At 40.6% G+C, this 26,198-nt stretch overlaps 2 protein-coding genes across 3 annotated transcripts in view; one reads left to right on the forward strand and one right to left on the reverse strand.

Moving 5' to 3' along the window:
* Nucleotides 1–10,513, reverse strand: part of sgpp2 (sphingosine-1-phosphate phosphatase 2) — a 60,902-nt gene extending 50,389 nt beyond the window's left edge. Inside the window, exons 1-5 of one of the 2 annotated variants that reach the window (XM_072572782.1) lie at nucleotides 10,419–10,513; nucleotides 7,936–8,044; nucleotides 6,798–6,843; nucleotides 5,003–5,240; nucleotides 2,494–2,880 (exon numbers count right to left, since the gene is read on the reverse strand). The gene's annotated coding sequence lies outside the window, so the exon portion shown is untranslated. Of the gene's footprint in view, nucleotides 1–2,493; nucleotides 2,881–5,002; nucleotides 5,241–6,797; nucleotides 6,844–7,935; nucleotides 9,547–10,418 lie in introns of those variants that run through there. The other variant, XM_072572783.1, reaches the window with a different exon arrangement.
* Nucleotides 10,356–11,834, forward strand: LOC140479018 (RING finger protein 228). The gene has a single exon (XM_072572785.1). It carries the CDS (start codon nucleotides 10,356–10,358, stop codon nucleotides 11,118–11,120), a length of 765 nt encoding a protein of 254 aa, XP_072428886.1. The 3' UTR covers nucleotides 11,121–11,834.
* The last annotated feature ends 14,364 nt before the right edge of the window (nucleotides 11,835–26,198 follow it).

Genomic DNA, 26,198 nt, shown 5'->3' on the forward strand with positions numbered 1-26,198 from the left:
TTCCTGGTTATGAACTGGTGGGATCCCCATGTGGCTTCTATGTGCCCTTAAATGCCCTTAACTTAGGCCCTTAACTAGTCAAAGTCAAGTCTCTCATGGGATCAAGGACACTGGAAGACAGAAACTCCTGTAAGAGCCTTGGGAGATCCATCAAGTCCTGTTAAAACTCCGAGCCATCACTCCTTTCTTGGCAGCTCAGGGACCCCTGCATTGTGATTTAGTAATAAGCTGGTTTGGCATTCTACCACCAACGTGCAGACTTCCCAAATTCCACATCCTTAATTATTCTTGATCTGAGTGTCTTACCACATCCATTCAAAGGGTAAGGAAGAAACGCCTGCATTACTGTGGGTGTGGAGTCACACATTGACCACACCCACTAAGGATGGAGGATTTCCTTCCATGAAGGACATTAGGTGAACCAAATTATAGTTGATGGTTACGATCGCTGTGAATAGGTTTCAATTGCTGTTTTTTAATTGAATTTAAAATCCACCAATTGCTGTGCTGCTGTTCCCAAAACATTAGCTTTGGTTCTTGGATTGCTAGTCCAGTTACAGTACCACTATTCCTTTCACTCAATTTAAGAAACATCATAAACAGAAAAAGAGGCAGATAGATGAAAGAAGGGAATTGCAGAGGTGAGGGTCCCAACAATGAAAATTTGCTGTACACAAAATGCGAGGATTGGAGGTCTGCAGAATTATGGACTTGGAGTTGATACAGTGATGGGGAAGGGCAAGGTTATAAATGGATTTTAGATAAATTCCCTACAGTGTGGAAACAGGCCCTTCAGCCCAACAGGTCCACACCGACCCTCTGAAGAGCAACCCACCCAGACCCATTCCTCTACATTCACCCCTGACTAATGCACCTAACACTACAGGCAATTTAGCATGGCCAATTCACCTAACCTGCACATCTTTGGACTGTGCGAGGAAACCAGAGCACCCGGAAGAAACCCACGCAGACATGGGGAGAACTCCACGCAAAGGATTTGAAACCTTTCTCTACCATTGAGGCAATGTTCACATTGCAGGGAAGGAGGTAATAGTCTTGTAGAGAAGGGAATGGAGTTTTTAGCTGGAACCAAAAGCCATGGCTTTGGCTTTCTGACTATTTAGTTGGAAGAACTGGTCGCTCATCTAAAACTAAATATCAACAAGCTGTTTGATGATTTGGAAATGCTGGTGAGATTGAATGAGTTGATGGTGAGTTGGAGTTGAGTATGTTTTTGAACGGCCTCTCCAAAGGACAGTGTGTGGATGGGAAATACAAGGGGCTAAGGATAGATCACTGGGGAAAACCAGAGGTCATTTTACAGGAGTGGGAACAGAAACCCTTGTAAGTATTACTGGATAAAGAAGAATGCGAGTGCCATCTAATGTGGCCAGACAGGCATTGGACGAAGATGGTGAATCCTCTCAAAGGCTCCAAGCAGGTCAAGAAGAATGAGAAGGATAGATTAGCCTGTCACAGCATGTCTTTGAGAAGAGCCATTTTGTTACAGTGCCAGATGTGGAAACTTGAGTGTAGGGATTTAAACATACAATCCCTGGAACATTAGAAATGAATTTGGGATACAACAATATATTCAAGGAATTTGAAGAGGAGAAAGAAAGTAAATTTGGCACGAGTTTGCAGGAATGGAAATGTCAAGCAGTGGTTTAGTTGCAGAGGGATGAGGATGTAAGATTTGAAGGAACATAGACAATAACTGAGGAGTGTGAATTGTTAACATTATCGGCTGATGTTGGCATTATAAGGATGAAGAAAGATAGATAGAAATAGATAGAAATTTATTGTTATTTGTATTTGTGAAAAAAAAGTAAATTGTGTATAAGTCGCCACAAAAACAGTGCCATTTAATTACATAAATTATGTCTTTAAAATAGAGACAAAGTTCAGCCAAACATCATCTTTTGCTCATTCCACAACTCCTTGGTTTCATGAACTGGTCACTGCTGAAGACTGGGACCTGCCCAACCGGGGGGGCCTCACAAAACTGCCAAGAACCAGGGGCCTGTCAAAACTGTCGAGGACCAGGCCCTGTTGAAACTGCTGCACCTCAGCCACAGAAAGAAGAAAAGATGAATTTTACACAAATGGTGAAATAAATAAATAATAAGAAGAAATAATTTTAAAAAGGATGCATCTAGTCAGCTGATGGGCCAGCAGCTCAAACACAACCTCTCCTGATACCTCCACTAAGTTGAGAATTGTATGTTTAGCATTCAATAGGAATATGTTTGACAGAGCAGATGTGGATCTTGAAGATAAGGTGTGCTCAGAGATAACATGAGGGGAAAGAAGAGAGAAATTAGACAAATCTGTAAGTTTAGTGTTTGGACAGGGTCTTCCCCAGTAAAAATTTGGCCATGTGGATTAACTTAAGGAAGGGAAGGGGCAGTTGTTTGAATGGTCTCAACCTTTGTGACAAAGAAGGTCCTGAGATGGATTGCAGCAGCTTTCAGGACTTTAGTATATAATTACCTGCTTCATTGCCATGAATACTCAGAAGGTCTGGCAGCATTGGTGGAGAAAAAAACAGAGAAAATGCTTTGTATCAACTATAGCTATTCTTCAGTGCATCTCTTTCTCCTGTTGTTATGCTAAAATGACAAAAGTTACATTTAACATTGCACTTCTAACATTCAAACATTATTTCAATACACCTGATTTAAATACATATACAGATAGATGTTCTATTCATCACCAATGGCTTATGTTAGGAAATTAGAAACTGAGAAAAATGGGCAAGGATAGAACAGAGCATAGTTCCATCCATTTTATTCTTTATCTGTCCTAGTTCCATCAAATAAGTTGGCACTGGAGGGCGAGTGCGATTCACATTGCTTCATATTCCTTGTACACAACAACCTGCAAAAATGTTTCACAATGTCAATAAAATACAAGACAAATTTGGTTCAATTTCCCAGTGTGTTCTGGTATAATCTAGCCTTGGCTATCCTGTTTATATTATACCCAGAAAGTGTTAAGAAACATGAGAACATAAAACCAGAAGTATTTTTCAACTGATAGGTTCATATTCTGGTTGATGTTTTAAGTTAATTATGTTTTAATTTTCGTTGTCTTATATTATGACATTTTCCCACACTTCTTCCTCTAACAGTTCACTACATGATGCAAACCTCATATTCCATGCTTCAATAAAGGTTCCAATAAAGGAAAACTCCGATTTTCAGTTCATTTCATACATTGTTATTAAGACAGGCACAATATCAATCTTCGACATCTTAATGCACTCTTCACTTTTATTATGAGATTAGATTGATCTCTACAAGGTACTCAGAATTCAAAAATCTAAAATCTGGAGCTGCACGTTATGCTTCTTTTGTACAATTTCCAACAGGCCTGGATTTGAGACAAAGGGAATTGGTTTTTGTTTAGGGATATTATCAAGCAAGGAACCGCAAGATGATCACTCTGGCCAGACAATAACACAAGCAAGAGGCCTGGAGTATTCTCATTGTCCTAAAACCTCTAGAATATTTTGGCAGGTTGCCAGTTATGAGTGCATGAATAGGAGGACAGATAGAGTTTCCAACAGTTCTACTGCTGGACTTTAATGAGATTTAGGTCTTGAATGGAAAGATGCCTCTGGGGCAAGAGGGGATGGTGTGGGATCGGGGAACTGAGCCAGAATGCTCTTCCTGGTCCCACAAAACTAAAGGCCAAGGTTTTTGATCCCCAATTTCAGAGCAACTTGTGGGTGCCCTTCCTGAAGAGCTAGTTCAGGCGCTCAGAACTCAGTTCCATTGGGCAGAGCACACATTCCATCTAGTGAAGTATCAAAATTGATGGGGCCCTACAGATGGCGCAGGATCCCCATGTGTGTACTTAAATAGGCCCAACAATGTTTTGGTCTGTAACTCAGCTGATCCAAAATCACAGCAGGGCGAAGCAGTAAACATTTATCCGAAAGAGGGAAGAGTCTACACCATGGTAACCTGAGCTAGATACAACTTTCTAGCTGCGGTCTCACTAATTCATTTTGATTGCACAGATAAAATTGTAAAATCCCAGCCACCACAAGAATACTCAATGCACTCTGTATTGGCTTAACTTTTAAGATTTAATATTTTGTATCCTTGCAAAAATGCTACACTGAGACTAGCATAAACCCAAACCTATTTTCTTTCCTTAATTAAATTGTTTAGGTTATAAGCTAACCAATATAAATAAGACAAAAAGTTCTCAAGATTTACACTCCATGGATTTGACCATGTAACCAAACACTTCTTTACTTTGGAAATTATTGTTTGCTATTGAGATATTTTTAAGCAAAGCGGTTTATTTTCTCTTTGTAATGAAATTGTAAATGCAAGAGAATACATTTGCAATTTTGTTTAAATAACTGATAGAGAATACCTCCCTCTCCAGTTTGGTGAACTAGCACATCTATTTTTGTTTTGTTTCACAGTCTGCAAACTTTTACCTAAACTTGTATAATTAATATTTCAGTCAAGTACGTACACTGCTTTCCACTTTTTATTATTGGAGAACATTTGCTGTTCACGTTGTGTACTAATTTACTTCAAAGTAATTTGAAAGCTATCCAAGTCTTAACACAAACAACCCTATCTGCAAGATGTGGTACTGTGTACAGCCTCAATACTTTGTTTATTACACTCATCAAAATAATATTAAACATTGGAAACAACTGTCTATGCCAGTCGAGATTATTCCCAGGGACCTAACTAGTATTTAGCCTACAATCGATATCAGAAAACCAGATTATCTGGTCATTATCTCACTATCACCTTATTTATTGAGTGCAAATTGGCTACCCCATTTCCCATGTAACACCAGGGCATCTCCAAAGTACTTCCTTTGTGCTAAGGTCTATATCGCATACAAATTCCTATTGTTCCTACAGTAATAGGAATGTACCTGCATTAAAATCCATCAGCAATTTTTGCCAATGTAATTAGTTCAAACATTTTGACTGTAGTCCTTTACCTTTTATTTACATACTCACCTTAATATGTCATAGCATTTGTTGTCTTTATATTGTAAGGTCATCACAGTCTTACTAGATCATGGGGCTGCTCTCTCACCATGCCTCAGGTAAGGGAAGAAGTTGAGGAGAATCTTTATTGTAACCTCAACCAGTGCAGGAATTGAATTCACTCTGTGGCGACATTCTGTTTCACAGACCAATGGTCCAGCCAACAGAGCTAACCACTTTGTTTCAGATTGAAAAATGTGTGGAGGAGCTTAAGGGAGAAAGGAAAATATTTTATTATGGCACAAACAACATTATAATTTTACTTCAAATCAAGAGACAGACTTGTGTCATTCACAGACTGCATTATCGTTGAATATTATATTCTGGACACTCAGTTTCTATGTACAGAAAGCTCAGATGGATGCCAGGCATTCAATACAATGTAAATCCTACTGGTTAAGTGAAAGTACAGGATTGAAAGTAAAATGAAAATTAGGAAAGCAAAGTTGGGGATGGAGCATGAATAAATATTGACAAGTAAAATCAAGACAACTCCAAGGTGTTTTATAAATACATAAACAGCAGGAGGATAAAAGGTAGGGATAAGAGAAAAAAAACATTTTTTTCAGAGAAGCAGAAGGTGTAGATAGGTTCATCATAAGAATACCTAATGTCTGTCTTCACAAAAGAGATGGATGAAGCAGATATCACAGATAAGGAGGAGGAGTGTAAAGTACTGGATGACATAACATAGTGAGAGAAGAAATATTAGGCATTTAGAATCTCATTGAAAATAAACAAACGTCCAGGCCCAGATGAAATGTATCCCAGGTTGTGAAGAAATACAACAATGGCTCTGACTGTCTTTTCCAATCCTCTCTGGCTACAAGTGAAGTGTCAGAGGACCACACATTTGTTTAAAAAAGGTGGAAAAGATAGCCTAACAAAATCTCAGCAGTGGACAACTTATTGGAAAAAATATGAGAGACAGTAGAATTTATCATTTAGAGATATGGTTTAATTAGGAACAGTGAATGTGTTAAGGGAATGTCACATCAATGCCATGAGCTTGACTGAATTTTTTGAGGTGACAATAAGAAGGGTCATTGTGGCTTACTTATTTGATCTGGCTTACATGGATTTTCGCAAGAACTTTGACTAAGTTCCACATAGCAGACTGGTCACTTAACAAAAATTAACATTTCTTTGAATCCAAGGGAAAACAGCAAGTCAAATCCAAAATTATCTCATTGGGAGAAAGCAAAGTGTTGTAATTGACTAATAATTTTGTGACTGAAAGTTTAATGCTCTGTACTGCATCAGTTGCTGTTTAATGACTTAGAATTACATGAATCAAAAATTGGTCATGGATTGATAGGGAGGGAAAAAAATAATCTGTGGACTACAGGAATTTTCAATTTTTGCTGGCGGGAGAGACCATCACAGTAAAGTGACAAATTGAATTCAATCTTGAGGTAATTCATTTGGAAAATAAAAACAAGGCAAAGGAATACACGTTAGATGATAAGGGACAGTGTATTAAATGCACCATAGAAAATGGAGAGTTGTGTTTTTAAATCACTGTTGATGTGTTGTGAAAGTTATTGGTGCATCAAATTGTCAAAAACTTACTTACTTTTCTCAAAGGTAAGAACTTGAAAGCTAACAGTGAAATAAAAATATGCTTAACAACATATATACAGAAGACATTCTACTACAGCAATTATTTTTTCCAATTTATTATTCTTCCCTGAAGCAACACTGCCAAAACACTACTTCATCTTTTTACTGCTTGTATGATCTTACTATACACGAAGCGACTAACCTGAGAATCTAGCACAGGCATTCTAGACTGATAGAATGGTCACAGCCTAGAAGGAGATTGGAAAAAGGAATCTTTTTATTGTAAAGCAGTAACAAAATCATGAAAACACTAAGAATATAAATATATAGGTCATTGAAAACTAGTGTGCCCTGGGTAACAATGAAAATAAAAATGAAAACAAAACAGAAAAAAGTAAGGTGTATGTCAAGTATCAAGAATAATATTCAATTAATAACCTGACACATTATGGAAAGTGCAGGAGAGAATTGAAAATGTTCATGAGAGCCAAAGAGAGGCTATGAGAAAAGGTTATAAGCTAACAATTGGACCCTAACTATTTCATTAACATATAAGTTATAAGCTGTTAGCAATGAAAAATAAAAGCTAGATTTATTAAAGCCCTAAAGGATAACTTACATGCAGAGACAGAGGATATTGCTAAAGTATTAAAGCATTTGTATCAGTATTCCATGTGGGAAGCAGGTGCTATAAAGGATAGAATAAAAAGGACCAAGCAAAGGAATTCTGGCTGAATGTTTGCATTTAGGATCTGTAATTTTCATTTTCTGTAATGTGGTGAGAATAAAAAGGATGTACAGTAATATAGAAGAGGAAGATATTATTAGATAGATGATATAACAAAATAATTTGCTTTAATAAAATTTGCTAAGTCTCTGAGTACAAATGGAATGCATCCTGGATTGTTGAAAGAAGCAAAGATAGAACTAACAAGGGCATTGGTCTCAAACTTTTAATCCTCGTATTGGAATAGTTTTAGAACACTAGGAGGTTGCTAATGCAGTACCACAGTTCAAAAAAAAGGAAAGGTGTAAACCAGGTTATCACAATATTGCTGGTGGGAAGGTATTTGGTACCATTATAATGGAAAATAAACTTTGAAAGGAATTGAGTTAATTAAGAAGAGCCACCGTGGTTTTGCTGAAGACAGATTGCTCCTAATCAGCTTGATTGAATTATTTGACAGGTAACAAAGATGTTGATCAGGTTGTATGTGATTTTACCTTTCTTAAGTCTGAAGACTGAAAACTACGATTGACGCAATCTCAAACTAAACTTAAGATCTTTACTGAGAAGTTTAAGTAACCCTTCCGTTTAATCACCATGGCACCCAACTCACCTGGTTTACTCTGAGATGACTGTGGAGTGCTTGAGTGTGATTTTTTGACTGAAGTCGTCTTGCTTGGTTCTCAGAGACTCTTCAATTCTATTCAGCCATGCCACTGCAACTGACAAGTATCAAGTTAATTAGCATGTATTGCACCATCTAGTTACCACAAAAGAAACACTGCTCTGAATTTGTAGCCAGTCCATAAATCCTTTCCTCTCAACTAAGTTGAATTGATGTGTTTTTAATATACAGACTTTTGGAAGACATTCAACAAAATGCCACCAGGAGGCTTATTAGATCGATGGAATTAAGGCGAAAGTGACAGTGTGGATATGAATTGGACCAGTGACAAGAAGCAAAAGGTGGTTGTAGATGCAAATTTTTGAGACAGAACTGGTCTGCAGTGTATTCCCCTGCTTTGAGTCCCTTATCCTTTGTAAATCTTACAAATACCCAGGTACAAGAACATTCAAAACTTTGCAGATGATGTAAAACTTGAGAATCTGATAGCCAAATTCAATACAAAGAAATGTAAAATGGTGTGCTTTGGGTTGACTGACATGGAAAGGCAATATACTAAAAGAGGCACATTTTTGAAAAGTGAATAGCAAAGAGAACTTGAGGTCCACATACATATATTCTAAAACGTGAAACAGCAGGTTGATTATTTGAGTTTATGAAGAGACTAATAGAGATAAAATAACTATCTTGATAGAAAAGCATAAGACCACTCATTAGGGCTCAGCAATTCTGGGCATCATAGTTCAATAAAGATATAAATGGATTGCAGTGCATAGAGGTTTGCCATGTTTTATGACTCTCCAGAATGGAAGATGTGGAGAAGACTCAATTCATATTTGACTTGAAACATTAACTCTCCACAAATGCTCCCCGACCTGCAGAATATTTTCATCATTTCCTGTTTTTATTTCAGATTCTCAACATCCACAGTATTTTGCCATCATTGCCATTAGGTACCTGGAATGAATGTCTTCAGTACTGAAGAGAAGTTGAAAACTTTAAGATTGTTCTCTTTGGAGCATAGAAAGTTAAGATTTGGTTTAATTGCAAATTCCAAGATGGGAAACATAAGTGATTATGCAGGTACCAAGAAAAAAAATCAAGGTCACAGATTCAAAATAATTGACAGCTATCTAAAGGCAGATGAGAAGTGATTCAATAAGTTACTGGGATTTGGAACATTCTGCCTGAAAATGTGGTCCAACCTGATTTCATCAATAATTTGAAAAGAGTGATGGAATAAGACTTGAGAAACGGTTGCAGATATTAAAATGTGGGAGACAACTGCTCTGAGCCAGCATAGGCACAATGGGCGGAATGGCTTCCTTCTGTTCTCTTAAGTTCTATGATTCCATTTCAATTAATTGCCAGCATTAAAAAAATCAATGTGAAATGCTTTGAGATTTCTGTGCCAAGTTCTGCTGTAGCGTTGGGAAATCTTGTGCGTTTACATGTCTAAGTTCTGTTCTTAGATTTGTCCTTAGCTCGATGATTTGGAAAATACGTTTAACATTAGGGACCAATGATGAGGAAATTTACTATTTCCGAAGGTGACAGCGGCTGATAAGTTACCATGTTTCGTTATGATAGATGGCGATAACACGAAATCGGTCTATTATATTTAGCTAGCTCGTCATGGTGTAAAAAAAAGTCAACTCTTAGTTATTGGAGATTAATCAATTCCACGTTTAACCAGCTGGAGTACAAGGAATACCCTTTGCGTCAAAATCGACCAGTATCCATTCAGCTGTAAGTATATCACCTTATCTCTTCAAATGACATCTGAGATATGTTTCACGATACTGCCGATATTCGGATATTAGAAGTTTTGTAGTTATTTTGTTGTCATTGAAAGAGAGAACCTTAAATTGAACGGTTTAGATCATTTGTCTATTCGGGTCAGTTATTACCTTATGCAGCACCGGATTCATTTGAATTAAAACTGAATGAATTATTTTTAAAGGGGAGGGGGTGGTTATAATTACATTTGTTTCCCTCTCCTTCTACTTCGCGCTGTGATGCACGGTCGCCCTTGAACAAGACCGAAAGCAGAAATAACAAAGAAAGGTTAACTGGGGTTTTTTTTTTGCACTCCCTTTTAGCAACCGGTCTTAGGCTGAATGATTCAGAAATCTCGTATTGGAGCCGCCAGATTACATCATCACTGCTCCGTCTTCGCGTCAAAGCCGAGTGGCTGGTTTTATTATTAAAAGGGACAGAGAGAGGAAAAAATGCAAGGCTGTTGGAGCTGCATTGTTTTAGATTAACAGCAGAGATAGAGAGAGAGAAGAGGGAAGAAATAACGGCAATGTGAGTGATTTGGTGCTTTATTTAAACCAGCAAGAGCTTGTTTTGTGTTTTTTGGGGCAAAAGAAATCCCACTCCCACCCCGGTTATTTGAAGATGTCATGGCAGAAGCGGATGCAACAACCCCTTACGAGGAATACGAGTGCAAAATCTGCTACAATTACTTCGACCTGGGGCGCAGGGCGCCGAAGATCCTGGAGTGTTTGCACACATTTTGCGAGGAGTGTCTGACCACCCTGCACGTCAGGGAGGACCGGCCATGGCGAATCGCCTGCCCCATCTGTCGGCACAGGACAGCGGTGCCCGATTACCGGATACACAACCTGCCCAATAACACCAAGGTCACTGAGGCGTTCCCCCTGTACGTGGGAGCGGACCCCCTGCCCCAGGACGCCTTGCCACCGACGCCCCAATTGCAGAGGTTGAACCAGCAGCCTCACTCCCAGCAGCAGCAGCAGCAGCAACAGCCCCGCTCCAGCGCTTCCCTGCCGCCCGAGCTCGCCACCCCTTCGGCGGCCACGGCCACTCGCCAGTCCCGGGGACCCTCGGCTCCTTACGAGAGCTGCCAGAACTGCAAGCGGGCCGCCCTGACCGCCGGCTGCGTCTGTGTGGTCTTCTCGTTTCTCTCCATGGTGGTGCTGCTCTTCACCGGCCTGATCTTTGTCAATCACTACAACAGCTCGCCGTCTCCGGTCGGCCCCATCTGCCTGTCGGTAGCCAGCATCTTAGCCTTGTTCTCAGTGGTCGTCACGTGGGTGATCTGCTGGCTCAAATACCGCCCCGACAGCAATGGCCAAGTGAGCAACAACAGGGCAGCGGCCACTGCCTCCTCTTCATCCAGGAGAACCACTGAGCAACTGGGATGAAATGCGGATTGTCGTACTGCCAAATGAACCCCAAGTGGGGAACCACAAACAATCCCTAAACCCTCTTTCCTGTGCGTGCTTTCATCCAATACTGTTGCATGCCGAGACGAAAGGAAATGATGCAGTTCACCAATTCCTTCACTCCAGTCCTTTCCCTTTCCATATCACAGGACGAACTTCCTTCGACTCACGTGTAGCTTGTGGACGCAATAACTAGTAAATGTGTATCCCAAAAGCGTTCCATGCCTTTACTCATAACAGATATTGTGTGCATCGTATTGTGTTGAAGTGTACATGTTCAAATTGCACCATAAGTGAACTATGCATCGTTAAATTTTGATAATGAATATATGTACAGTTAAAACAAAACTGATAGATGTGGTTGTTTAAAGTCACGAAACTGTGGGTTTTGGTTTCCTGACTGGCAAGTCGAAAGGATGTTAGGGAGACTTGGCGAGATAAAAGGCTTTGGAATTTGATTGCTAACAGTCTAATCAGCCACTGATTTCCCTTGTAGACAATGGCTCTTTTTCTAGAAAGACTACAGACTAACCAAGGACAATGGTGGTCAGGAAGGCCTCTTTTAAACCCGAGAAGAAGTATTTTATAAATAGACATACTGCAGTTCAGTCCAATCAAGTCAAACAGGGATTGTTGACAAATGTGAGAAGTGGTTACACAAAACATTAAAGGTCACTGATTCAGACAAAAGCACCCACATATCAGAATCAATCCATGTATGTGCATTAGTCACTAGTATTTGATTATTTCATTAATATAACTCACATAAGCACGATTGTCTCACAGACAGTCATAAATATGTTACAAAAACATCTTCCGGAGGAGCGTTGGGTAAGACAACAAAATGTATACAGTTTTGATTTTAAAAAAGGAAATAGTGAACATAACATGGAAGCTGGACTTAAAGCAAAGTATTAAGGATACTGGAAACCTGAGGTGTAAAGTGCTGGAGAAATTCAACAGGTCTGGTGGCATCTGGGGAGACAAGAGACAGGGTTAAGGTTTCAAGTCCAATATGACACCACTTCGGTTCCGGAGCACTTTCTATGGTAGAAGTTTGAGTTATGTTCAGGTTGGTGTGAAAACATCCAGGTGGATTTAAATCAATAGATAACGTTAAAAAGCAAGTACGGTAATCGGAAGGTACAAATATCTGTCGAGTACCTGACAAATCTGCTGCAAGTAACTCTGACGTGGCAGAATTACCTTAATTTCTCGGAATCTTTGGAAACTTAAAAGGGTAGCACGTGACCAAGCAAAGGCGTTCTGGCTGAATGTTTGCATTTAGGATCTGTAATTTTCATTTTCTGTAATGTGGTGAGATCATTTTCATAAGTGGCCATCACCATCATTAATCCAGTCTGAAATTTTAGTTCGAACTAAACTGGGAAAGAAAGTCCAAATGCAAGTGTTAATAGTGAAGAAATTACTTTCAGCTTATCCCCCATCTAAAAGTATACAAGTTTAAAAACTCAAAGAGCTGCCTAAATGTACACCTACCAGTGATTGGGCCATTGACTGAGGATCATTATCAAGCCAATCAGACAGACTCACCATCTCTGCACTGTCACCTGAGAAGTGACTGTCTCATAAATTCATTATTATTCAGGACCTTTTGGACAATCCTTAAGAAATAACCCATATTGGGGGACTACGGCGAAACCAACATGTTTTCCACATCGACATTTCTGGCATAAAGATTGGTTTCGCCAATGGCTCCGGGAATTTATTCAGAGGTTGAAATATTTACACTTGAGTCAGTTGAGTTTAACCAGGACAGGAGATCGTCTTAGCACTCCGGAGTTCAGGGCAGAAAAGAGATTTAATGATCCTAGGTGTATTTACCAGCAACAACCCCCCCCCCCCCCCCCCCACCTTGCCGAATTAGTAAGTGTGAGACATAGATTCCGTGGTGGAATCTATCAAAAATAATAGAATGGCCATTTGGACCCGGTAGTGCAGGGATCTTATCAACCCGTGGAACTAGCTGGGGTGGGGTAGGAATAAAGAGAAATATTTAAAAAGTGTCTATCTGTGTCCAAAGATGTGCAGGTTAGGCGGATTGGCCGTGTTAAATTGCCACACAGTGTCCAAGGATGTGCAGGTTAACCATTGGGAACATGCGGGGTTAACAGGGATAGTGTAGGGAAGTGGTTCTGGGTGGAATTGAGGGTCGGTGTGGACTCGATGGGCCGAATAGCCTACCTCCACACTGTAGGGATTCTATATCACATCAGTTTCTTAGATATTCTTGGAACATCTTGAAATATCTTGAGATGATACTCTGCAGTGGGAAACCAGCACGTTTACCGCAGTGGTTTCAAATTCCCCTTTGCTAGTTTAACGAATAAATAACACAGCTTTAAATAAAAAAAAGTCTTTCCCATAAAGTTGTGGAAAGAAGATTCCCAGGAGGATGTTAAACATTTACAGGCGGGTTTCCAAGTTTCAAACCAGCGGCGTTTTGTTTAACATTCTGAGCAAATAAGCCTTATGCAAAATAGAGACAATGACATTCATAAGTTAGCTGTCGAAAACTGACAGTTTTATTTTGCAGAATCTTGTAACTTTGTATTTCTATGTGCTTCCTTGTGAATGAGTATCAGTGACATCAAGGGGAACTGAGTTGAAGTTGACTGGATAAAAGCGAAATTTATGCAAAGCATTATTCTCAGTTTTTATAGTTCTTCCCCTCTTGTTTCGTCGGTCTTCGAAATAATAGCAATACTCATTCTAAGTGTGGATGATATGAATAAAATGATATTTGCCATACTTTGATGTTAGCCAAACCACACACTCCGATATAGAGTGAGTAAAAGTGTTAAAAAGTTTGCACTGCCGCTGTGTTATACTGTAATATTATTTTTCCCGCAGGTTGAACTTCAATACGGTTTAGAATTGTTCCGGTAAAGAAACCCGTTTGAATTTTGTTCGGAAAAGGGGACGATTTCGTTCAGAAATATCGCGGAGACTCGTTTGTATTTGAATCCAAGTACAAGTGAACGCTTTCTGATTTGTAAATGCCTTAGAAGTATTTGTATTGGGCAGTGTTTGGTGTAGTGCTACAGTGGTTTAGTTCAGTATGACAACTGTTTTCACTCTGAGTCTAGAAGTGGGTGTAACTGAAATATTATTGTACCAAATGAGTAATGATTGCACATATTAGATATTTTCAGTTTCTACGTATAAATGTCAAATTTGTGTAACGTACTAACCAGAAACATCATACAATTCAACATCCAGATTGAATCTAGGCTGGCCTAGATGGCTTTTTTTAAAAAAAGAAAATGTTCCTCTCTCTTCTATTTGCTAATTGTATGAGGGTTTCTTTGCTAATGCTACTTTTTTTTCAGTTAGCCAGAGTAACTGGAAATTGTAGGGAGTAGCAAGGTTCACGGAAATTGTATTGCTTGGATATTTTCAACTACACTGAACATTAAAATCTCAAAATAATAATCAAGAATGACCAACGGTGATGTTCATTGTTTCTCTCAGTTTTGGGTTCCATTTTGATATGTAAAGCGGATGCTGGATTAAGACAAAATAAAAACAAAATTGCCGATCTGAAAGAAAAAAAAGTGCTCAAGTAACTTACCAGATCTGACCGAAACAGAGTTAACGTTTCGAGTCCAATCTGATTCTTCTTCTGAACCGGGTTAACACATTCACATTAGCTGTACTTCGTTAAAGCAGACACAGTTGGGATGTTCAAATGTCCAGCCTGGAGATAAATTGATGCAAAAAAATGCGAACGAATATGCAATGTCATTAAACCATTGTACAGGTGTATTTGTTTTAACGTTCCTGTCCATGGCCAAGTTGCTCTGAACCTTCGAAAATTGCGTATGAATAATGCAATTGAAATTATTTAAATGAAAATTTCAATTAAAAATCAACATTCCTTAAAATGTTTCTTCTACATATTTGATATAAAGCATAATAATACCGTGTGATCAATCATTTTAATGGAATTCAGATGTATACTGCTTGGTTAGTGGTCAATGGAGGCAATGGAAACTGATGGGGTTAGGGTGTCGTATTTCGTGGAATAATAGAATCCTTACAGTGTGGAAACAGGCCATTTGGCTCAACAAGTCCATACTGACTCTCGAAGTAACCCACCCAGACCCATTTGTCTACCTTATTACTCTACATTTGCCCCTAACTAATGCACTTAACCTACACATCCCTGAACAATATGGGCAATTTAGCATGGCCAATCCACCTAACCTGCATACCTTTCATGTAGCAACAGTTTCAGCAGAATGAATATCCACATTTATTGATTACAATAATTATGCATATTTGCTACTGCCTGTTGATAAACACAACTTTTATTGTGAAACCATTTTAGAGAGGACTATGCCTATCAGGCTTGATTGAGTAAGACTTGAATGAAATTTAAAAAACAATCTGTCCAAATTTAAAATTGCTCCTCTGAATTCTCAGCACCCAGGAAGGTATGTGAGAGGGGAAGGTTTAAAAGGGACCTCAGAGACAACCTTTTCACGCAGCGGGTGATGTGTGTATGGGATGAGGTGCCAGAGGAAGTGATGGAGGCTGGTACAATTTAAAAGGCATTTGGATGGGTATATGAATAAGGAGGGTTTAAGAGTGATATGAGCCAAGTGCTGGCAAATGGGACGAGATTAGGTTAGGATGTCTGGTCAGCATGGACAAGTTGCACTGAAGGGCTTGTTTGTGCTGTACATCTCTATGACTCTATAATTTGCATTTTGGAAAAAAAATTGCATATTTAGCCTACACATTTTCCAAATTCAAGATTGTTCTAGCTAGATCAGAATGAAAATGGAGAAAATACAATTCATAGTGAACTGATTTAGTACTTTGCTGAAGCTTATGTTTATTTGGAGCACCACATACTCTGAATTCTCTCAAAACATCTGATAGTATCATTGTGATGTAGGAACTGGATTAAGTCATGGAAACAAGAAACTGAGTCAATTCAATTACTAAACTTTTATCAGCACAAAGTTGGCTGTAGGCTAACTTGCAGGGTCATACTGAGTGGGCATTGGTCTTGAAAGGGAAGTTGGGATATGTAGTTAAATTAGATCGTTGTCTGTAGCCGATTCTTTTGTTCATCAAAAAATCCATCTAACCTAACTCTGAACAAACTAAAAGACTAACTTCTGGGGAGTCATGATTTGGAGTTGTCGGTGTTGGACTAGGGTGTACAAAATTAAACATCACATAACACCAGGTTATAGTCCAACAGGTTTATTTGGAAGCACTAGCTTTTGCGCGCTGCTCCTTCATCAGCTGGTTATGGAGTATAAGATTGTAAGACACAGAATTTATCGCAAATCTTTGCAGTGTGATGCACCTGAAATTATATATTGAAAAAAACCTGGATTGTTTGTTCAGTATCTCATCTTTTAGAATGACCATGTTGGTTTCAGTTCTTTCATATGTAAATCCCAGAATTTTAAAAAAAGTTACATTCTCAAATGAACTTTAACAATAGGTGGAAGTGGGTACTGCAGATGCTGGAGATTAGTCAAGATTACAATGGTGCTGGCAAAGCACAGCAGGTCAGGCAGCAACTGAGGAGCAGGAAAATCGACATTTCGGGCAAAAGCCCTTCATCTCTCTCTTCTTCTCACTGCAACCCCCAGGTCATCTCCTCTGTCCTGAAGCTCTTTAACAATAGGTGTCATGTCGTCTCAGATTATGCAGTGAAGGTGTGAGGTGCCCTGTGTATGGCTGTCTGTGCCCTAATGTTCAGACTGATTCTATTTCTAAAAAAGGATTTGCAGAATCTTACATAAATTACATTTTATTTTGCTCAAAAACTGCATGAATCCATGTAAGATTCTGCAAATCCTTTTTTAGAAACAGAATCAGTCTGAACACTGGGGCACAGGCAGCCTCACACAGAGCACCTGTGACAACATGGCACGCATTGTTAAAGTTCACTTGAGAATGTGACTTTTTAAAAAAAGTTCTGGGTTTACATATGAAAAAACTGAAACCAACATGATCATTCTAAAAGATGAGAGACTTAACAAGCAATCCAGGTCTTTTTCAATATGTAAATTCAGTTGCATCACACTGTAAATTTTTGCAATAAATTTCAATTTACAAGTGGACCAGGAAAGTCAGATTGGTAGTGGACCACAAGAAAAAGAATTTGTGGAATGTCTTCAAGACAGTTTTCTCAAGCAGCTTGTGGTGGAACCCACTAGGAAAGAGACAATTCTGGATTTAGTGTTTTGCGATAAGGCAGTCTTAATTAGGGAGCTTAATGTGAATGAATCCTTAGGAAAAAGTTAAAAATCACACAACACCAGGTTATAGTCCAATAGGTTTATTTAGAAGCACTAGCTTTCAGAGTATCATTCCGTCATCAGGTGATTGTGGAGGATAAGATCATACTCACAGAATTTATAGCCAAAAGAATCCAGTGTCGCGGAGATGTGATACAGTAAACAATGGGCACTACACAACCATCACTAGGCAGGAGTGTTTCCTCCCAGTTGGGGAACACTTCAGTGGTCTGGGGCATTTGGCCTCAAATCTTCAGATGACCATCCTCCAAGGCAGACTTTGGGACAAGCAACAACACAGAGTGGCTGAGCAGAAGCTGCTAGCAAAGTTCGGTACCCATGGGAATGGCCTCAACCAGGACCTTGGGTTCATGTCACACGACAGGTCACCCCACTGCACGATACACTCTCTCTCTCTCTCTCTCTCTCTCTCACACACACACACACACACACACATACCTACATACTCACACCCCCACGTAGACCCTCCCTCCCTCACACACAAGCTCTCTCTCACATGCACACAATTACACCCACCCCCACTCACACCAACACATGCACCCTCTCACACATACCCCATCACACTCACATGCATACTTAACCAAACTTACACACAAACACACACATATATACACATGCTCTATCACGTGCACTCACACCCACATGCACACACTCACATGCACACACATATAAGCTTATGGGGTGAATTTGTTTTTGCAAAATTACATTTATTTTGCTCACTTGAATCCATGTAAAACTGTACAGACGGTTGTCAGTCTGACATAGCATTGGGACACAGACAGATTTCACAACTAATGTTTAAAAAGCTGAGCTAATTTGAGAATGTAATTTAAAAGAAGTTCTGGGATTTACATATCAAAGAACAGAAACTAGCATATCCCATTATAAAAGATAAAAGTTTTAATCGAAGATTGTTTAGTGTATCACATCTCCATGACACTGGACTCCTTTGGCTATAATTTCTGTGAGCATAATCTTAACCTCCACAACCACCTGATGAAGGAGCAGCACTCTGAAAGCTAGTCGGCATCTCCAAGTCATGGGAACCCTTAGGAGGCAGTGACCATAATATGATAGAATCTATTCCGCAATTTGAGAATAATGTGAAATCAGATTTAGGGTCCTTCTGTGGTGGGGTGGTGGAGTCCTTACCCCACAACTAGGAGGCCCAGGTTCAAGTCCCACCTGCTCCAGAGCTGTGTTTTAGGTTGGCTCAGTGGTTAGCACTGCTGCCCCACAGCACCAGGGTCCCAGGTTCGATTCCTGCCTCGGGCGACTGTCTGTGTGGAGTTTGCACATTCTCACCATGTCTGCGTGGATTTCCTCTGGATGCTCTGGTTTCCTCCCACAGTCCAAAGATGTGCAGGTCAGGTGAACTGGCCATACTAAATTGCCGTAGTGTTAGGTACATTAGTCAGAAGGAAATGGGTCTGGGTGGGTTACCCTTCAGAGGGTCGGTGAGGACTGGTTGGGCTGAAAGGCCAGTTTCCACACTGTAGGGAATCTAATCTAATCTAGATGTAACTGTATTACAGTTAAATAAAGGCAACTACAGAAGCACGAGGGAGGAGCTGACCAAAATTGATTGGCAGAAGTGGAACAGCAGTGTTAAATGTTTCTGGGAGTAATCGGGAGATTTATCCTGAGTGAAAATAAGCATACCAAAGGGAGAATGAGCCAATGATGGCTGATCAGGGAAGTCAGGAACAGCATAAAAGCAAAAGAAAATGCATATAATATGGCAAATGGCATTGGGAAGCCTTCAAAGACTAACAGAGGACAATGAAGAAAGATTTAAGGAAGGAGAAGATTAAATATGAGGTTAAGTTAGCCAGTAATATTAGAGAAGATCGCAAGAGTTTCTTTAGATATATAAAAGGTAAAAGAGAGGCAAAAGTGAACATTGGACTATTAGAGTCATAGAGTCATAGGTCTAACCCGTCCATGCCAACCAGATATCCCAACCCAATCTAGTCCCACCTGCCAGCACCCGGCCCATATCCCTCCAAACCCTTCCTATTCATATACCCATCCAAATGCCTCTTAAATGTTGCAATTGTACCAGCCTCCACCACTTCCTCTGGCACCTCATTCCATACCCGTACCTCCCTCTGTTTGAAAAAGTTGCCCCTTAGGTTTCTTTTATATCTTTCCCCTCTCACCCTAAACCTATGCCCTCTAGTTCTGGACTCCCCAACCCCAGGGAAAAGACTTTGCCTATTTACCCTATCCATGCCCCTCATAATTTTGTAAACCTCTATAAGGTCACCCCTCAGCCTCTGACACTCCAGGGAAAACAGCCCCAGCCTGTTCAGCCTCTCCCTATAGCACAAATCCTCCAACCCTGGCAACATCCTTTTAAATCTTTTCTGAACCCTTTCAAGTTTCACAACATCTTTCCATTAGGAAGAAGACTAGAACTGCACGCAATGTTGCAACAGTGGCCTAACCAATGTCCTGTACAGCCGCAACATGACCTCTTAACTGGAAATGATGCTGGAGAACTAGAAATGGGGAACAAAGAATGGCTGAGGAACTGAATGAGTACTTTGCAGCAGTCATCACAATGAAAGACACAAGTAATATCCAAAAATTCAAGAGAGTCGGGGGGCAGAAATGATATGGTGGCCATTATCAAGGAGAAGGCGCTAGAAAAACTGAAAAGTCTGAAAGTGGACAAATCACCTGGACCAGATGAGCTACACCCTAGAGTTCTGAAGGAGATAGAGTCAAAAAGTATAGCGCCAGAAAGGGAGGAGCAGGAGAGTTAATGTTTCAGACCCTTCATCAGGAATGTTGGGGTGGTAGAGAAGGGGGCTGAGATATAAATAGGAGGGTGGAAGGTGTGGTGGTGAGGGAGGTAGTTAGCTGGGAAGGTGACAAGTGGATGCAGGTGGGGATTAATCATGATAGATTGGAGCAGAGGGTGGAGCGGATAGATGGCTGGAAGATGGACAGGTAGGACAGGTCAAGAGGGCGGTGTCGAGTTGAAGGGTTAGATCTGGAATGAGGTGGGGGGAGGAGAGATTTAGAAACTAGTGAAGTTGATGTTAATGCCGTGTGGTTGAAGAGTCCCAAGTGGAAGATGAGGCGTTCTTCCTCCAGCATCGAGTGGTTTGGATTTTGTGATGGAGGAGGCCCAGGACTTGCAAGTCCTTGGTGGAGTGGGAAGTGGAGTTGAAGTGGTCAGCCACAGGGCAGTGCAGTTGTTTGATGTGTGTGTGTCCCTGGGATGTTCCCTGAAACACTCCGTGAGTTGGCATCCTGTAGGACACCACATCAAGGGCAATGGACGCAGCAGGTGAGGCAGGTGGATGTGCAGGAAAATCTCTGCAGGATGTGAAAAGATCCTTTGGGGTCTTGGATGGAGGTGACGGGGGAGGTGTGTGCACAGGTTTTACACCTCTTGCGGCGTCATGCGAAGGTGCCAGGTGTGGAGGGTGGGTTGGTGGGTGGCATGGACCGAATGAGGGAGTCACGGAGGGAATGGTCTCTGTGGAATGTTGATAGGGGTGGGGAGGGAAACATGTCTTTGGTGGTGTAATCTGACTGTAGGTGGCAGAACTGGCAAAGGATAATATGCTGCATCCTAATATTAGTGGGGTGGAAGGTGAGAACTGGGGTGGGGGGGTTCTATCCTTATTTAAATTGGAGAGTGGGGTTTAAGAGTGGAGGTGTGGCAAGTGGAGGAGATGCATTGGAGGGGATTGTTGATCACATGGGAGGGGAAATTGTGGTCCTTGATTTAGGAGTCCACCTGGGATGTCCTGGAGTGGAATTGCTCCTCCTGAGAGCAGATACAGTGGAGGAGAAGGAATTAGGAATAAAGGCTCACATTATTACTGGAGGAGGGGGGTTGGGAGGAAGTGTAGTCCAGCTAGCTGTGGGAGTTGGTGGGTTTGAAATAGATGCCCTTGTTGAGTTGATCGCCAGAAATGGAGACCTGCATTCACCTGTTGCCTTCCCACCTACCTTCCCCAGCCCCACCCCCATCCTCCTATTTGTCTCTCAGCCCCCTTACTCCCTACATTCCTAATGAAGGGCTTATGCCCGAAATGTCGATTCTCCTGCTCTTTCAATGATGCCTGACCTGCTTCATCAGGAATAGAGGCAGGGTGCCGGCAGAGTGGAGGGATAAATGAGACAGGGGGTTGGGGTGGGGAGAAAGTAGCATAGGGTACAATAGGTGAATGGGGGTGGGGATGGAGGTCAGAGAGGAGGGTGGAGTGGATAGGTGAAAAGGAAGATCGGCAGGTAGGACAGGTCATAGGGACAGTGCTGAGCTGTAAGGTTGGAGCTTCCCCTTTCCCCCACCTCACCCCAGTTCCAACCTTCCAGCTCAGCGCCATCCCCATGACCTGTCCTACCGGCCTATCTTCTTTTCCACCTATCCACTCCACCCTCCTCTCTGACCTATCACCTTCATCCCCACCCCATTCACCCATTGTACTCTTTGCTACCTTCCCCCATCCTCCTCTCTGACCTATCACCTCCATCTCCACCCCCATTCACCTATTGTACTCTATGCTACTTAATTAGGAAAAAGAAATCTCCTGCATGTAGTATGAAAAATAGTATGAGAAGTCAGTAGCAACAGAAAACATTTTCCCTCTTCTACAAAGTTTCACAAGCCTGCAGGATCATGGACGCCAGTTTTGTGTGTATATTCTGCTGTGCCCAATATCTATTTAAATACTAAATGCAGCTTAAGTGCTTCATGTCTGGAGCCACTAGTTTCCATTGATTTGTGAGGCACATTTTACTGCACCTTGTGAAGAAATCAATGAGAGATTAGGACTTAGATTTTCACTGCACCTATGTAATAATATATTAGGATGGTTGTTTCATTCAATTACCCTATAAGTTAATTGGGACCCAATTAGTTTTCATTGTAAATGAAATTTGGTCCATTTAACTTCATTTAAACAAGGAACATTAGACATCAATACAGAGATGAATTGCTGTGGTCACTAAATGTAATGACATTGCAAACATTTTTAAAAATGTATTTATAGCATTGCTAAACATAGCATCCAGGGCAATCTCAAACAGGAGAAGACAGGATAAATGCAGAAAGAATATTCCTGTTGTCCAGGGAACCCAGAATCAGGGTAGGTCATTTAGGATTGAGATGAGGAGAAATTTCTTCACCCAGAGAATGGTGAACCTGTGGAAGTCTCTGTCACAGAAAGCCATTGAAACCAAAACATTGGAAGTTTTCAAGATGTTAAGTACAGTTTTTCGGACTGAGGGGATCAAGAAGAAGACAAGAACATAAGAATTAGGAGCAGGAATAGGTCATCTGGCCCTTTAAGCCTGCTCTGCCATTCAATAAATCATGGCTGATCTTTTTGTGGCCCCAGCTCTATTTACCTGCTCTCCACCCATAATCGTTAATTCCTTTATTGTTCAAAAATTGGCCTGAAGTCTCATCTGTTTACATATAAACAAAAGGCCTCTCAAAATCCTTTTCATCTCTGTACCGAACCAGACTGATCGGAGACCGGCCTGGTTTATTACCCCTCTGAAAAATCAAGGACAGAGTATCCTTGAGCCAAGGAACAGCTTTTAGGGAAAAAAAAGGGACACATTCTGTGACAATATCCATGACCCAAAGCATTCCTCTGGAGAAATTACCTTTTTGTTCCAAATGGCCAACTAGTTGTGGCCCTCAACAACTTTTATGTTCATAGTTGCTTCTGACAGTACTCCTATTTTGAGATGCCATCTCGCTCTCCTTGCTATCTGAGTGTTGTCCACCTCTCATGGAGGGACGGGGTATGGACAGGAGAGGTGATGGGAAAAGCCATCCACTCAAAGCTGTTGGCCTTCTGTTGGATGTGCAGCTTCAGAAACCACATACCACCTTCAATTGGATGGGAGTGCTTCATCCCAGGGTTAGTATATCTTCAAAGGGAGTAAGAATCCACCCATTGTTTTGTTTTAGACTTGCAGCATTTCAAACTTTTCTTTCCTTTTTATCCTAGTTTAAGTGGATAGTGAAGTTTCTCTTTCTTATTGGATATCTGACCCCATTTTTGGAACGTCTTCTGAAAACTCTTCAGAGACTGTAATACTGATTGAATTCACATTCATAACTATATAGTAAAGAAGGATGCAGAATTATAATTTTTCCAAAATCTCACATTTTTACTGGAAAACAGATGAGGCCTTCCATGTATTTTTTTAAAGGAAATCAAACCATGTAGGGCAAAGGAGATTTTATATGGTGTGGCAAAAACTTCATCCATTTGCTCTTTCTATCAGTTATTCTCTTTCAATCCATTTTTTTTCCTGTTGATAAGATACTTAAGAATATTCAATAAATAGCTGAAGGAGAGGATAGGATACTTTATATCAGTGCTGTGGCTGCCAACATGCAGCATTCCTCATGAAAAAATCATTTGCCCTCTGTATACATCACTGTAGATCTTTGTGAATGTTGTGTTTTGGCTTTGGATCAAATGCTTCCTGCTGTGGCCTGCCAAACATGTTGAGTCAGCTCAATGTATCGATGCCTTTACATTGTCATTCAAAATTGTGTTGTGATATGAGCTTGTTGACATAGGGGACCAGTTCAACTTCAAATCAGTGAAGCATTTTGACATTTCACTGAGCTGCAAGTTGTGTAGTTTAACCTCAATAATAGTTAACTGGATCAACAAAATTATGGCAATTCTTCCATTTTGATTAAGTGTTTGAAAACAGCAAGTCACAGTGTTTCAATGGTCATGGGCATATGTCCCTCCACTGAGAGGATGGATTACTTCAATTAGGTCTCTTAGGATGACTGATTGGAGATGCCAGACTGCTGATAATTATGTCCGATTTATCACTGGCAGCTTCTCTCACTGCACCTCAGCATCTCCCCATTGTTACAAAACTGAGTTGGTGATTCAGCAATTTACTCCAGGCCTGACTAATTGTCTGACTGCTTCAGAATTTTCTGTTTTGGAGGTCAACGGTCTATATTTCGTGCCCATTCTTACAAAGAATTTAGAATTCAACCAGGTGTTAATTAGTGTAATTTGCTGTGGTAAATTGGCTAGAGAGCAAGTAGTGCATAGAGTTCAATTCAATTATGCATAATGAAATCTAAAGTAAATATTAATAATTTTATCATTAATGTATTCTCACCTGCAGTGCAATGCAAAATTGTGCCATGTTATAAATTCACTCCCTCAGACTCCCTCAAACTCAAAACTATGACAGATATCAGTTCTTGACTCTTAGTTTTAATTCTCTGACGGAATCAGTTTTGTTAGCACCAGCCTGGTCAATTGGTAGCGGAGTATTTGTTAAGATAGATAGCCTCTCTCACATATGTCAAGTGCACATTGATAATTTCTATCAAAATATTTATGACTTAGCTGACTTATATTGCTCACTCATGAGGCATGTGCCTTACTAATATGTGAGAGATGGGATATGTATGTGTGGTAACCCGACTGAATTTCATGTCCTGGCAGTTCAATTTTCACTTGCTGTCGTATTTTAGCACTTCTGCAGATTGGTTCCTTTCAAACTTTCTTCAGGGTCACAAAGTAATTGAGTGGCAGGTGAAAGTAGGCATGCTGTGAGCAGGTGTAACTGTTGCACTTGGAGAGTAGATTGGATTGAAGAAGGGCTCATTCCTGAAGAAGGGCCCATGCCCGAAACATTGATTCTCCTGCTCCTTGGATGCTGCCTGACCTGCTGCGCTTTTCCAGCAACACATTTTCAGCTCTGATCTCCAGCATCTGCAGTCCTCACTTTCTCTGAGTAGATTGGATTGGCCATTTCACTTGAGAACAGGTAAGAACAGCATGAAGATGGCTGAGTGGACCAGTATTTCCCAAAGCTTGTGATGAGCACCAGTTGAGTTCAGTTGCTAAAGAGAGAGAAGATTTTTTTAAGTAATTAAGTTCTAGGTTCCTTGCCAAAAGAAGCAGACTCAAACTTTAAGTAATTACCTGTTTTCATAAAATTATTTTAGAACTTCTTCATATGTAGTACTTGTGTATCATGAATATTATACAATATTATCATTAAGATGAAGGGGTGTCTACGATCACTAAAAAGGGGACATTCAATTCAAAATTGTTGGAGACCCTTTGTTTATTTATTATAGAAAATTAATCAAGTTCATCTACCTGTGTAAGTGTTTGTAAGGGAGAACAGGGCTTGCAGAATTTTAAACTGAGCATTTTTGCTGAAGTGACAGCACCTGTCGTGATTTGGGAACTCTTTGAATCTGCAATGGCCCTGACAATAGATTTTTAAAAATGAGTTATATCATAGAACATAGAACATAGAACATAGAACAATACAGCACAGAACAGGCCCTTCGGCCCACGATGTTGTGTCGAACTTCTATCCTAGATTAAGCACCCATCCACGTACCTATCCAAATGCCGCTTAAAGGTCGCCAATGAATCTGACTCTACCACTCCCTCGGGCAGCGCATTCCATGCCCCCACCACTCTCTGGGTAAAGAACCCACCCCTGACATCTCCCCTATACCTTCCACCCTTCACCTTAAATTTATGTCCCCTTGTAACACTCTGTTGTACCCGGGGAAAAAGTTTCTGACTGTCTACTCTATCTATTCCTCTGATCATCTTATAAACCTCTATCAAGTCACCCCTCATCCTTCGCCGTTCCAACGAGAAAAGGCCGAGAACTCTCAACCTATCCTCGTACGACCTACTCTCCATTCCAGGCAACATCCTGGTAAATCTTCTCTGCACCCTCTCCAAAGCTTCCA

The sequence above is a fragment of the Chiloscyllium punctatum genome, chromosome 6 (assembly GCF_047496795.1).
Source record: "Chiloscyllium punctatum isolate Juve2018m chromosome 6, sChiPun1.3, whole genome shotgun sequence".
Lineage (NCBI taxonomy): Eukaryota > Metazoa > Chordata > Chondrichthyes > Orectolobiformes > Hemiscylliidae > Chiloscyllium > Chiloscyllium punctatum.

Bases quoted from the DNA above. Each gene is read 5' to 3' on its own strand.
- LOC140479018 (XM_072572785.1), top strand. From the start codon at position 10,356: ATGGCAGAAGCGGATGCAACAACCCCTTACGAGGAATACGAGTGCAAA.